The following is a 12,300-nucleotide window of genomic DNA, read 5'->3' as shown; positions in this document are numbered from 1 at the left end:
TTCTGGATGCTCAGAAATTCTCAGATGTTGTAACCTAATGCTTGCCACATGTGCACTAGCTCATTTTTGGAGGTACGATAAAGCTGAAACCCGTACGCGGTTGAGATTAGGCCTAATGACGAGGCAGCCGATGTTACTGAAGGAATTGTTCTTGTGGCTTTGTGCCGACAGCTCAAGATGGCTACAGAGATTGATATTTTTTCGAAAAAATCTGGGATGGTCATCTGCACGGAAATTTGTTAGTGTTAAAAGAATGAACAAGGCTAACAAGCTGTTGTTGGACACGTTAGTATCAAACATAAACGCAGACACACATACACATGCATACATAAACTGGATGAATTAAAGAAAAAGTTAGGACGGGTAAAGCAAGTAAATCTAACCTCCTTGGGTAAAAGCGACACACTTTTTCCCCTCTGTAGACGCTGATAAGCCTTCCGTTTCTCAGCTAGTCTTCGTAAATGAGGCTGCTAGCCCCATTATCTTGACCCATTTACATCTCGGGTGGACAGTAAAAATTGTGAAATACACTGACCTAACAAACGTGATTATGATACTGCACCCTTCAACCAAGCGCTACTTCGACTGATTACACGTTTGTAGTAGTCGCTGAAGGGGTTGTTAGAGATAATGGTGGGTGGGCGGAAATGAAATAAATGATGCAAGTTCTCCCATTGTGTTTTCTAACACGAAGAAAAATATGGGCTTAAGCTGAAGTTACCAGTAGAAATCTACACACTTTTATGTTTGTAATTCGTTGACTGCCACCAAATATTATTTTTTATATAAAAAAAGATTGACTTGAGTTGATGATGGTTCGGGGATGACATGAATGACGCAACTTCTCCCATCATGTTTTTTTCATTACTGAAAAAAATAGGTCCAAGAGGAGAGTTTCATTAGTAATAGACATATTTGCATGTGTGTGTGTAAGCAATTCACTGACTGTCATAATATTTCTTTTTAAAAAAATAACAAAAAACTGGAGTTCATATCTTGAGGGAGTGAAAATGTGAAATGTTTGTAAGAAGAAGAAGAGTTTGTGATTACGTCGCTTTGTCGCCCGAAACGCTGTAGTAACCTTATTTACGAGAATATTTACACAGGCAACCAATCCCGTGCTTCAACCCAAATTTTGGTGTGTGACAGCTGTCACTCGTATTTATAAAGTGGTGAGTCTTGTTTGTTGTTTAAACAGCCATACAAAAAGCTCCATTGATTTCCTTTCCTCGAAACTTTCAAGAAACGAAACTAAGATCATCAATCACCGGCTGTTAGGGAAGCCTAGGCCTGTGCTGTCACGACTGCTGTTGTTTGTTTGGTTGTTAGTTTGTTATTCCATTCTTTTAGAGGTTTAGATAGCTCATGCATCAGTAGTTCGTTGGATAGAAGGCTATCGTAGCGTAGGTTTATAGTGGGCTTTTAAATGACGATGGAATTTTGACAGCCACCTTGCTACGAAGGCTTAGCGTAGGTCTGTACTAAGTTTAGTGAATCTGTTCATGTTTTATATCAGGATGACCCTCAGGATGACCTAATTTAGCTAGTTAGGTTCTGTTTGGGTTTAGGTTAGGTTAGGTTAGTGTCAAGGCACAGACATTCCTCTTTCCTTCAACGCAGGTCCAAGCAACTGTCACGACTTTGACACTAATTCAGACCCAGGCTTAGTCCTACGTTGCTTTGAAATGGCCAATTATATTTTTGGAGGTGTTCTTAATGGACATCATTTAAGGCTGTTGAGTTGTCAATAAAACTGAAGGGTACTACTGGCCCTCTCAGGTTTGGTAACTACCAGTTTAGTGCTAGCCTATTTGCAAAATGGTTGATGTGTTTAGTACCAGCCCCTCGTGATGAATGTAAAAACATAAACAGAAGATGGTAAATATCAGAGTCATGAACAAAAGGGATACATATTCCAGTCGGCGACTGGTGGGAACTAGGCTGCGGCAGTAGTCTTCAGTTTTATGAAATTTTCTTGAATAATTTCTTTTCCCCCTTGTTTGGGAACATGCAGATTATCCTTCCTGATTCCCATTTGTTTTCTCATTCATCCAAGCCTATTTTATTTCTGTGTAAGTTTCTTTTCCAACATGTTGATCTAAGGCATCATTTGCTAGGGTCACTGCAGTCTCATTATTTTTATGCAGCCTCCATTGCACGTTTTCCTTTCATTATTTTTACATGAAATTCTAACTAATTTCAGCAGTTTCACTACTTTGGTTCTTACTTCCACACCAAGCATTTGATGTTAATATGTTGTAATACTGGAATATGTAAAACTGTGGAAATGGGATTTTTCTGATAGTTTGTGATGTGGTTCCAAAAAATTTGGTATTCATTTCCATCACAAATGCTTGGTTAACCTATTACAGTAACCCCTAGGCTATATGCAACAGTGAAGTGGAAACAAGTGGGAAAAGGAGTTTTGACAGGGGGAGAATGTAAATGTGTAAAAGAACAAAGATTTTCAGTAACCTAATCTTTGTAACCTAACCTAACCCAACCAAGTGCATTGGTTTCTGACCGTAAAGTTATGGTTTCCAACTTGGGCCCCCTCCCATCATGATCTGAACAGTTTCTTGTAATCAGGAGTAATTAGACATTTTGGTCAGAAGTGTATGTCAAAATCATGGAAGTACATTGTTTTGTAGCTTTAAGAGCAGCGTAACTTTTCAGCTTTGGCATATGTGATGAGACAAAGACTGAATTACAAAATGACACTCCAGCAATTTACAGGAAACACAGGAACAAAAGTAAGTAGAGTAAGTAGTAATCTTGAAAAGAAGGCTATTTGTGAAGACATACACGGTTGTGATAAAACGTTTTGCCTGATATGCTTGATTGTGGACTGGAAGTAATGTACTCATCTAAGAGGTGGCAGAATTAGACATTGTGTAAGCAAGTTTGAAAAAATTTCTTTTATTTAAGTTATGATTAATGGTAATTTTGACCAAAAGGAGACTTATATTTAACTGAAGTTTGCATTAAACTGTGTTGTTTTTATGAAAAACCATTTTTACAATAAAAATACTTTCTTTTCCTTATCAGTGCAACCTGATGTACAGTATATAGGAAAGTTTAGTCATCTTATATCTTATATGTAGCCTACTCTGATGGAACATGCCAATAAGTAGTGGCTGTTGTTACATCAGTTGTGTGGAGCTAGTACTAGACCCTACTAATACCAAAGGTAGGCTAATAGTTGAGTAGAGATCCAGGGGAGGTAATGCCTTTTCTTGAGGCGGGACACAGTGCCATAGGTTAGGTGAGTCTAGGTTTTCTTTCGATGTTCAAAATTACCTATTGCTTTACAGTACATCCATATTTAAACTTTTCTGATTAATAGCTACACCATGGCCTCCCAGCCAGCTAGGAGTTTTGGTCTATCATGGTCTTCAAGTTATCCTTGACTGCCCTAAGCAGGGGCTCGTGTTACTGCAGAATAAAAAATCCAAGCCATTTCGTTGCAGGAGATCCACATTGTTATATTCACCCTTTACTTTTCCTTTATGGATGTAACTTAGAATATTAGCAGCAACCAACTGCAGACCTGGATCATTGGCATGTACTTCAAATAAGATCAGTCTGTTGGTTGTGGGATCATTTTGCGTGCCTATCTTAAATCATGACGAGCTGATTATCGGTTGATTAGCACAATATGCCTTGGTCGTGAGAAATTGGAAATATAGCACCCAGACATACTGTACTTAAATAATCTTCCGATAGTCTTTGTGATGGTAGTTAAGTAGATAGTGCTATGGACATTGTCATATTGTCATCTCATGCTTCATTAGAGGTGTGATGCTAACCTGATCATAGGCATCAACTTTTGACATCAAGTCTCATCTATGTCTCTTAATACTGTGTGATATGGCTTTGTTTGTTCAGGTTTTGTCCGATGGTTATACTATCCAAAACTCATTTAGTTTCTTTTATTAACAATCAGCAAATATTAGTGACCTTTGCATAGATATTATGAAAACAACATCTGGAACCAGTGAACTTTTCATTCAGGTTGACGTCATATCATTGATTTATGTATTTAAGCTCTACTTTGTTTTACAGGTAAGGTAGAACTTTGTACAAACAGCCAGATGAAGAATGGCATCTATGACTTTTGGCCAGAAGCAGTTCACGCCTGTGCCACCTCAAAAAGGAAGCTTTCCGTTGGATCATCAGGGAGAATGTAAAAAGTTTATGGTTAAGTAAGTTTCCTTTATCTCTGTCACGTTGGTTTGTGGGCAATACTAGTGTTCTTGCTGCTAGATTACAGTATTGGGTTGAAAATGAAAATGTTTTATGTGTACTAACTGCAAAATCTGATGATGTATTTGAAAATAAGCTACGTTGTAAAAGTAAAGTAAATTCCAAGAAATAAAGCATCTTGTGATTGGTATTGCCATGCTAATCAGGTTTTTAGTTTTCTGTAAAAGAAAATTATTGTACCTGGTTTGTCTGTCTGCCCGCCCTCATATCTTAAAAACTACTGAGGTGAGGTTAGAGGGCTGCAAATTGATATGTTGATCATCCACCCTCCAAACATCAAACATACCAAATTGCAGCCCTCTAGCCTCAGTAGTTTTTATTTTATTTAAAGTTAAATTTAGCCATAATCATACTTCTGGCAGTGCTATAGGTACCAACAACATAGTCCACCACCAGACCTTGGCTGAGTTTCATGGGCCGTGGCTAAGAGTTTTGTGGGCTGTGGCTGAGGCCACCACTGAACAGAAAACTCGATTGCGCCAAAGAAACTTCAGTACATTTTTTTCTTGTTGTATGAGGCATCAGTTTGAAGCCTCTGGTCATAAGCTGTTGGTCCGTAGATTAAGGTGAAATAATATATAGGGAATAATCAAATATTAATTATTCCCTGAGTATTGTTACCAGACTAGATATATTGTAAAGAATGCCCCACCTGCTAGGATACTCCTCCCCTCATGAGGTACATAAATTGAAATTAACCTTTGAAATCATTAATTAATTTAATTAATTGATTAGCCTTCTAATTTGTGAAATTGTCTATTTCTTGACTGCTTGTGTGTCAGCATTGTTTAATGCAACATTAGATAAACATCGTGAGTTATACTTAGAATGTATGCTTATATGAGTGTGCTCATATTACATCTTTTATTGCATTTGGTTTTAGTAATTGTCTTCTTTAACATGCAGTAACAGGTCTTCTGCTGCTAAAAATACATAATAATAATTGTAATAAACTATTCTCACCACTTTTCCCAGCCTACCTTCCATACGTTGTAGTATGACACCTAGCAACGTACTGCTACTTATTCATGTATGACTTCACCTCATTTTGAAATCTTTGTAATTTGGGGCTTTGTGTTACTATCACAGCTGACTGTTAAGGCATTTGTAGAGCAATGTTTTATTTATTCAAGATTTAAGTTTATTTTTCTGGATTATTCTTGATGCTGCCGTTATTACAGTTACTGTGTTATAGTAGCATTACCGATTAGAGTTGAAGCTGCATTCTTCAAGGTATATTATATTTCCTCAGGTACATGCTGTGCTTGCATGAAAATAAGAATGAGAATTCTCTTTGCCGTGAACAGTCCAGAGATTACTTAGCCTGCCGAATGGAAAAAGGTCTTATGTTTAAGGAAGACTGGGTTAAACTTGGATATGGTGACTTGGCTCCTGAGAAACAGAGTTCCTGAAGTATCCTGCAGTTGTACATAATATAGATCTTGTAAATATTAGGTAAGCATGTAAAATTTTAAGAAGTGGGATGAGTTTTATACATTATTGCATCAGACTTGGTATAGAAATAGAGTTTATAATCGTAGTTGGTTTTGTTTCTATGTACTGTTTTTAATGGAACATTTTGTGGTAACATTTGAACCTGGTTATTTTGCCGTGGTAGGGTAGTGTGAGATAGATATTTCTATAAAGAGTCCGACAATGTAATTTAAACTATATCTAAAGGGTTGGGTTTTGAAGCTGAAAAGGCATTATACCTATTGATTTCTAGATATTTTAATAAAATAATTAATTCAGCCATACATGGAAAATCATTTATGAAAATGGGCTTAAACATTGATTCCTAAAGTTTTGATTTTGTCCATGATTAATGTATGTTGAAATTGTACAGTACTACTGAATTTTATTTGAAGCTCCAAGCAGTGTAATATGAAAACATGAAAACTGCATACCTGATATAATGTACATAAACGGAATTTTTGTTATTACAATGTACTGTACTTGAAAGTAAAATTACCTAACACTATTTTGTATAATTTAATACTATTCCAAAACTATAAAACAAAAATACAATGAAAAATAATCACTGAATTATTAAGGTATTCTTACAGAGCTGAATATGGTAAATTTAAGCAATATTTTGTTTGGAATAAATTTAATTGTTTCTAACGATTAACAACCGAGGTCCTTATAAAATTAGACTTCTTGCACCACAACTAGTAGAGATACCTCTAGAATTATTCAGTTTAAGGACAGACCAATTTGCAGATTGATGCAGCTTCCATTAATTGGTATTCAGAAGGATATGTAAGTCATTAGGTTAAAAGATAAAAGAACTAAGATTTTAGCATTGCATAATTCTTGATTACACTGCTTTATCATCATTAACAATTTTACACTAGATTTTCCATGATCAGTTTCGATATGAGCATCCTGCGTGTGGATGATTTTCCAGTGGAAGGGACTCTGCATAAAAAAAGGTTGGGGGTGTTGGTTAGCACTGGTAAAGTTAGAAACCTTTTTGAACCTTTTGGTGCCCATCATTATTAAGGAAGATCAGATAGAAGTGAGCAAAATACCAGGAAGGAGAAGAGGGAAATCCATCTGATACTGTAATGATTAAATTAAAGACTCACACGTATTCATTCATTCTTGAGAGTGGATAATGATACTTATTCATACTTTAGTTCTGTGTTGACACGTTGCAACAGGAGCAGTTAGTAACGTGCACTAGCTCGTGGGACACAGGTAATAAAGATGGTTATTTAAGGTCCCTTTTGAAACAGAGGTTATGGATGATAGGGGGACAGCTGTTATTAGTAATATTAGTAGTTGAAGTGTTTGAGAGTTGGGGACTGTACTCTTCATGCCTATATAAGTATAGTATGATATAGAATCTATATACTACTGTACGTTTTTTCATCCTAAAACACAATACACTATACATACAGTATTGTATGCACAGACTAGGCGAGCAAAACAAAAATTGGACATACGGTTGGCAAAGGGATGCACTCTGAACACATTTTTAATTCGTGATCCTGTATGTTTGTATCTGTGCATATTTGTTTCTGTATTCTGTCATTCTTTGTATTATAATGGGTTTGGGGGATGCTAGATAATTACTGATACAAATATTTATGTGTGGTCTTGTCATAGTAGTTGCAGCTTTGGCTGCTATATCAGCGTCTTCATTTCCCCTAATGCCCACAAGGGCTGGATAGCTAATTGAGATTATGCCAGTGAATACTGAATTGTGTATTTAAGAATACTGTATTTTGTTTCAGACTGAAATCTTTTGTGTATTTCTCCTTTTATGTTTTGCAATTTTCATTCCAGTAAAACTCATGCCTATGGTAATTACAATTAAATCCCTTAAGAAGTAATATGCATTTTAAGTCAGGACCGGTAGAGCTTGTATTTGATTAATGCATTTATTTTGCAAGTCATTATCAGCCCAAAATACAGCAGTGTTGTGAATTTCAGATCAAAGAAGAAATGGCTCAACTACCCCCTCTAGATGCTGGTCCGAGAGTTGTTTTAGGTTGCACTGGAAGTGTAGCATCCATAAAGGTCCCCGAATTGGCACGTAGATTACAGAACCGGGGAGCTAGCGTTGTCATTGTGCCAACAGAGCGTGCATGCCACTTCTTACGATGTCAAGCCAAGGTAGAACCTAGTCTGGACTTGGGTCAGAGACTCCAGACAAGTCTTGTGCTTGATAAAAAGTCAATCGATAATGGTCTTGAAAAACGGAGTGGCACACCAGACTCCAACAGGTCAAGTGGAAGGTGTAGCCGTTGTGGTGCTGTGAGCCCTCCCAGTGGCTCTTTGCAAGGCAAGGAAGACAGTGCCTTAAGGTCTCTCTATCCTGACCTGAATTTTGTTTTCGACGAAGACGAATGGTCTGCATGGCAGGGACGTGGAGATCCAGTGCTCCACATTGCATTGCGGGACTGGGCCCAAGTTCTTGTTATTGCACCTCTAGATGCCAATACTATGGCTAAAATTGCACAGGGTTTATGTGATAACCTTCTAACATGCATTGTACGAGCTTGGAACGCTTCCTATCCACTTATCTTCTGCCCAGCAATGAATACTCAGATGTACAAACACCCACTTACCATGAAGCATACTGCCATGCTCAAGGTATGTTTTCCTTTCCAATCGAGACTCAAAAGTTACGTTTGATCACATGCCAAGCCTACTTTTATTTACATGCCAGCATCTCATTTTCAAGCCTATGATACCTCAGGTTATAAACATGTTCAGTTTACAGCAAGGTTTTGAATCTTTGCATGCCATTTTCTAAGCCCAGGGTTGCAGTGCTTAGGATTATAACATATGATTTTTATAATGCGTGCACATGGAACAATCCAAAATAACTATTAACTTGCTGTTCATGCTTTCCTAGAGTGGAATGTTTGTGCTTGAAAAACATTATAGCTGAATGAGTAAAGGGAATCCTGGAAAAAAAATATATCAGAAGGGTACCAGTATAAAAGTAAGTAACATCTTAACCAAAGGGACCTCAAGTTAACGGACTCATGTACTTAGCATCTATGTTATTATGGTAACTTTTGCTGTGCTATCATTGTAGATAGACATGTTTAGATAAATCTCTTAAACTATACAGAATACCTGCTAGCTGTAAGATATCTAGAAAATTTACAAGCGCAGGCTGTAAGAAGGGGTGATTGTTGCTACTGAGCACACTTTGTTACTGTCAAAGCCAGGACCCCAAAGATTCTCTAAAGTTGAGGTACTACTGTATACTGTAACCTCGTGCATGTTTGCATCAGTAGAGCCAAAGGGTGATAAAAAGGGGCAGATTACAGTAAAGGCCCATGATTTGTCATAGCATGCCCCAAAACTTAACCTAAGTACATGCATACTAGCACAGTACTTGACAAACCTTATAAAAAATATAGAAATAAGAACGATATAGCATTGTACTGTACAGTCTATTGAACAGTGTTTCTTTCAGTTGAAAAATACTCATAAATACACTGTATGTAGTCCCCAAGATCTTAATATTACTTTAATAATGGACCAGGTAATGGGAAAGTAAAATTCTTATTGCAGTTTCACAAGAAGGGGTTGAGAAGAAAAAATATGGGAAAAGTAGCATACCGAGTGAATGAAAGAGGAAATAAATAAATACTGTACTCTTATTAACTCTGTTTTTCACCATAGTCCATAATTCTGCTGATGATTCAGATGTTGAATTTTCCAGAGTTGGTAGGGTAGTACTTAACATGTTAATAGAACAGATTACAGTAAGGTGAGCCCATAATCTCACTGCAAATGCTGACCCAACACTTGGGGATGATACAAGTGACTCGCACCCCAATCTCGCATATTGATGATGTATGAAAATGATTCAGCATCTCTCATAGCCAGAAAACATTGTTGCTGTCTAAATGCATTTCTTCTTAGAATTGCTGGCGAGGTGATTGTTATAGCAACTTGCTGACTGTATAAGATCATTTTAGATGGTTATCCTTATGGTGTGAATATTGCAATGTTGCAAAAATGTATACCAATGGTTGTATAGACTGGTTCATCCTTTCCCTTTGGTTCTTTAGCTTGGTATTGCTTGAATTTTTACCTTGAGGTTCCCCTTATAAGAGTCTAGACGTCGTTAAATAACTTTTGACAATAATTTTGGGTTGTTCCACAAGGATGGATGCTTATAATAAGTGATAAATGACAGTGTAACTGACACTTAAACCTTATTTTAATTCATTTAAATTTATGGTATTAAAAATATGTATTAAGCGAGTTTATATGAGATATTAAATAGATGTTGTGTCTCCTAAAATTAGTATTAAAGTATTATCTTTAAAATATTGTCCCTGATAAAATTTTCCAGGAAATGGGTTACATAGAAGTGTGTGTGGTAAACAAGAGACTTGCTTGTGGAGATGTTGGTGCGGGAGCCATGGCGGAGGTGAGCACAATCGTAGACGCTGTCATGCAAGAGTTACCTGGCGCTCAAAGAGTGCACCACGGACCCTTCTGAGCTGACCTCAGTTCGTTGCATTTTGTCAGTCAGTGATGTGATGTACCAATATCATAAAACGATCAGTCAAGACTGTTATTACGGTGAAGTTACTGTAGTACTGTTTATCCTAGATTATGGAATATTGATAAGTCTGTTTTGATAGTGAAGTAGGTATTACATCAAAATCTAGGATATGGTAGCCTCATCCTAACCATAGCATATTGTGGCTAAGGCCTTTATGAAAAAAGTACAGACTAGATTTAAAATCCCATATAGGAATAGTACTTTATCATTAGCCTGTTGGGTTCTAAACCTACGTAGGTTATAAATTCACGTAGGCCTGTACGTTACCAAAGTGTAAAAAAAACGAATTGCTTGGTTCCAAAGCCATCCTACATTGTTTGCCATGCATTGTTTTTACCTCGCCATCTGTCAGCTAATGTAATAGGTGTTTGTAATGAGCTTTGTTGGGACTGTTTGCCCTCCAAAAAAAAAGTAAAATATTTTCATATGTTAGCGGAACCTGCATGATAGATGCAAAGTGCTATGCAAATTGTCAGGAGTAAAGATGCCTTCATTCGCATTTGACTGTTGTTGCTTTATCTATGGATGCTTATACCTTGCTGTGATACCTGCGCATTGTTCAAGTCTCTGTGACGCTTGATGAAGTCCACCACTGTCTGTTGAAAACAGTTGGTCTGCGCTGAGCTTTCACAATGCTTGAGGTCAGAACCTGCTCAATAATGTGTAATACAGTTTATATTTTGCATATCACCTACTGTATCAAATACAAGCTTTGAGGGGATTTCATTTAGAATTTGTTTTTTTTTCGTAACTTCCTTTTCTTACATGTACAATTGATGTATATTTGCCAAGTCATTACTTTTTTAGTTGTGTTTTTTCTTAAGACATAACTGTGTATATGTTGGATTTATATTTTACTTGTAAATAATTTGATTTCTGTGATTTTTTTCTTTTCAGCATAGGGCCATTTTTCAACCTAAGAATCTTGAAATCAAGTTAAGAACAGACGCTTCTCAAGTTTCAGAAATTTTTTCATTTCCATTTAATTGTGAATGTTTTGTACAGTAACAGTTTTTTCTACACAGAAATGTTCAGTTACAGTTGATCTAGAATATACTATTTTGACAGTAGAAGAAAAAATGATTGGAAACGCTTTAAATTGGGGGTGATGTAAGATGGCTTGTGGTAATCTCCCAATGAATCCTTTTCTCCTTTGCCCATGGTATTGAGCATGTGCCAACTTTCCATTGTTCTCTTTGCTGGCTATACACCCAGCTCATCTCTCGGTTCAAGGACTTATTTCTAGTGCTGTCATTATTTTATCTCTTGAAATACTTTAGTGGTAGTTATTACAGGATACGTAATGACATGCTAAGTAGCTTAAGGATGGTGTGACAAAAGTTGGTTTCATTTTTGCCAGCAAACTTCAGATCAGTTGATAATGCTCGTAATGTCGGTATTCTAAATATGAACATATTACTTCATTTTGCCACTGAGATTGGCTGCTTATGACAAAGTTTGTTGGCAAGAAATTACAAAGTACAGAATACAAACATGGGCTCTTGTGACACCATCTTAAGCTTAAAGAGGCTCCAATTGGATTAAGCCTTGGGTAAGTCTTATTTACATTGAGTTGACTACTGTATATCATAGTCTTCACATAGGATATAAATTCAATGAATAAGATAATCAAAATCATACGCAGTATAGTTAAGTAGAGTTAGGAATTCAATAAAACTTTTAAAAGTTTATGAATCAGTCTTATTCAACCTGTTGGAAGTTGTAGTATATCATAGATGGCATTGTAGTTTAGTATACAAGAAATATCTATATCATATTGCACTGTAGGACTGCATTTAGCATAAGTCTGACATAAATGACATTTTTGTGGAAATGAAAAGTTATGGGTCTAATGATGGAAAACAAAAGAACCAGTGTACAAAATGTGTTAAAAATCAAGGTGTACACTGTGTGCCACTCTCCAGCTTGTTTCATTTCCAGTTATACAAGGGTGCAGCCACACTGTCATGTCACAAAGAATTATCTAG

At 36.6% G+C, this 12,300-nt stretch overlaps 2 protein-coding genes across 2 annotated transcripts in view; one reads left to right on the top strand and one right to left on the bottom strand.

The window, feature by feature from the left end:
- Positions 1–587, bottom strand: part of LOC136856615 (pecanex-like protein 4) — an 83,685-nt gene extending 83,098 nt beyond the window's left edge. Inside the window, exon 1 of the transcript XR_010858424.1 lies at positions 384–587. The gene's annotated coding sequence lies outside the window, so the exon portion shown is untranslated. The remainder of the gene's footprint in view (positions 1–383) is intronic.
- Positions 588–5,518: 4,931 nt separating this feature from the next.
- On the top strand, positions 5,519–12,003 carry Ppcdc (phosphopantothenoylcysteine decarboxylase). The gene is made up of 3 exons (XM_067134549.1): positions 5,519–5,721; positions 7,708–8,370; positions 10,097–12,003. Exons 2-3 carry the CDS (start codon positions 7,720–7,722, stop codon positions 10,244–10,246), a joined length of 801 nt encoding a protein of 266 aa, XP_066990650.1. The 5' UTR covers positions 5,519–5,721; positions 7,708–7,719; the 3' UTR covers positions 10,247–12,003.
- The last annotated feature ends 297 nt before the right edge of the window (positions 12,004–12,300 follow it).

The sequence above is a fragment of the Macrobrachium rosenbergii genome, chromosome 36 (assembly GCF_040412425.1).
Source record: "Macrobrachium rosenbergii isolate ZJJX-2024 chromosome 36, ASM4041242v1, whole genome shotgun sequence".
Classification (NCBI taxonomy): Eukaryota; Metazoa; Arthropoda; class Malacostraca; order Decapoda; family Palaemonidae; genus Macrobrachium; species Macrobrachium rosenbergii.
Note: the sequence above shows the minus strand (reverse complement) of the source record. Positions and strands in the feature narration are given on the sequence as shown.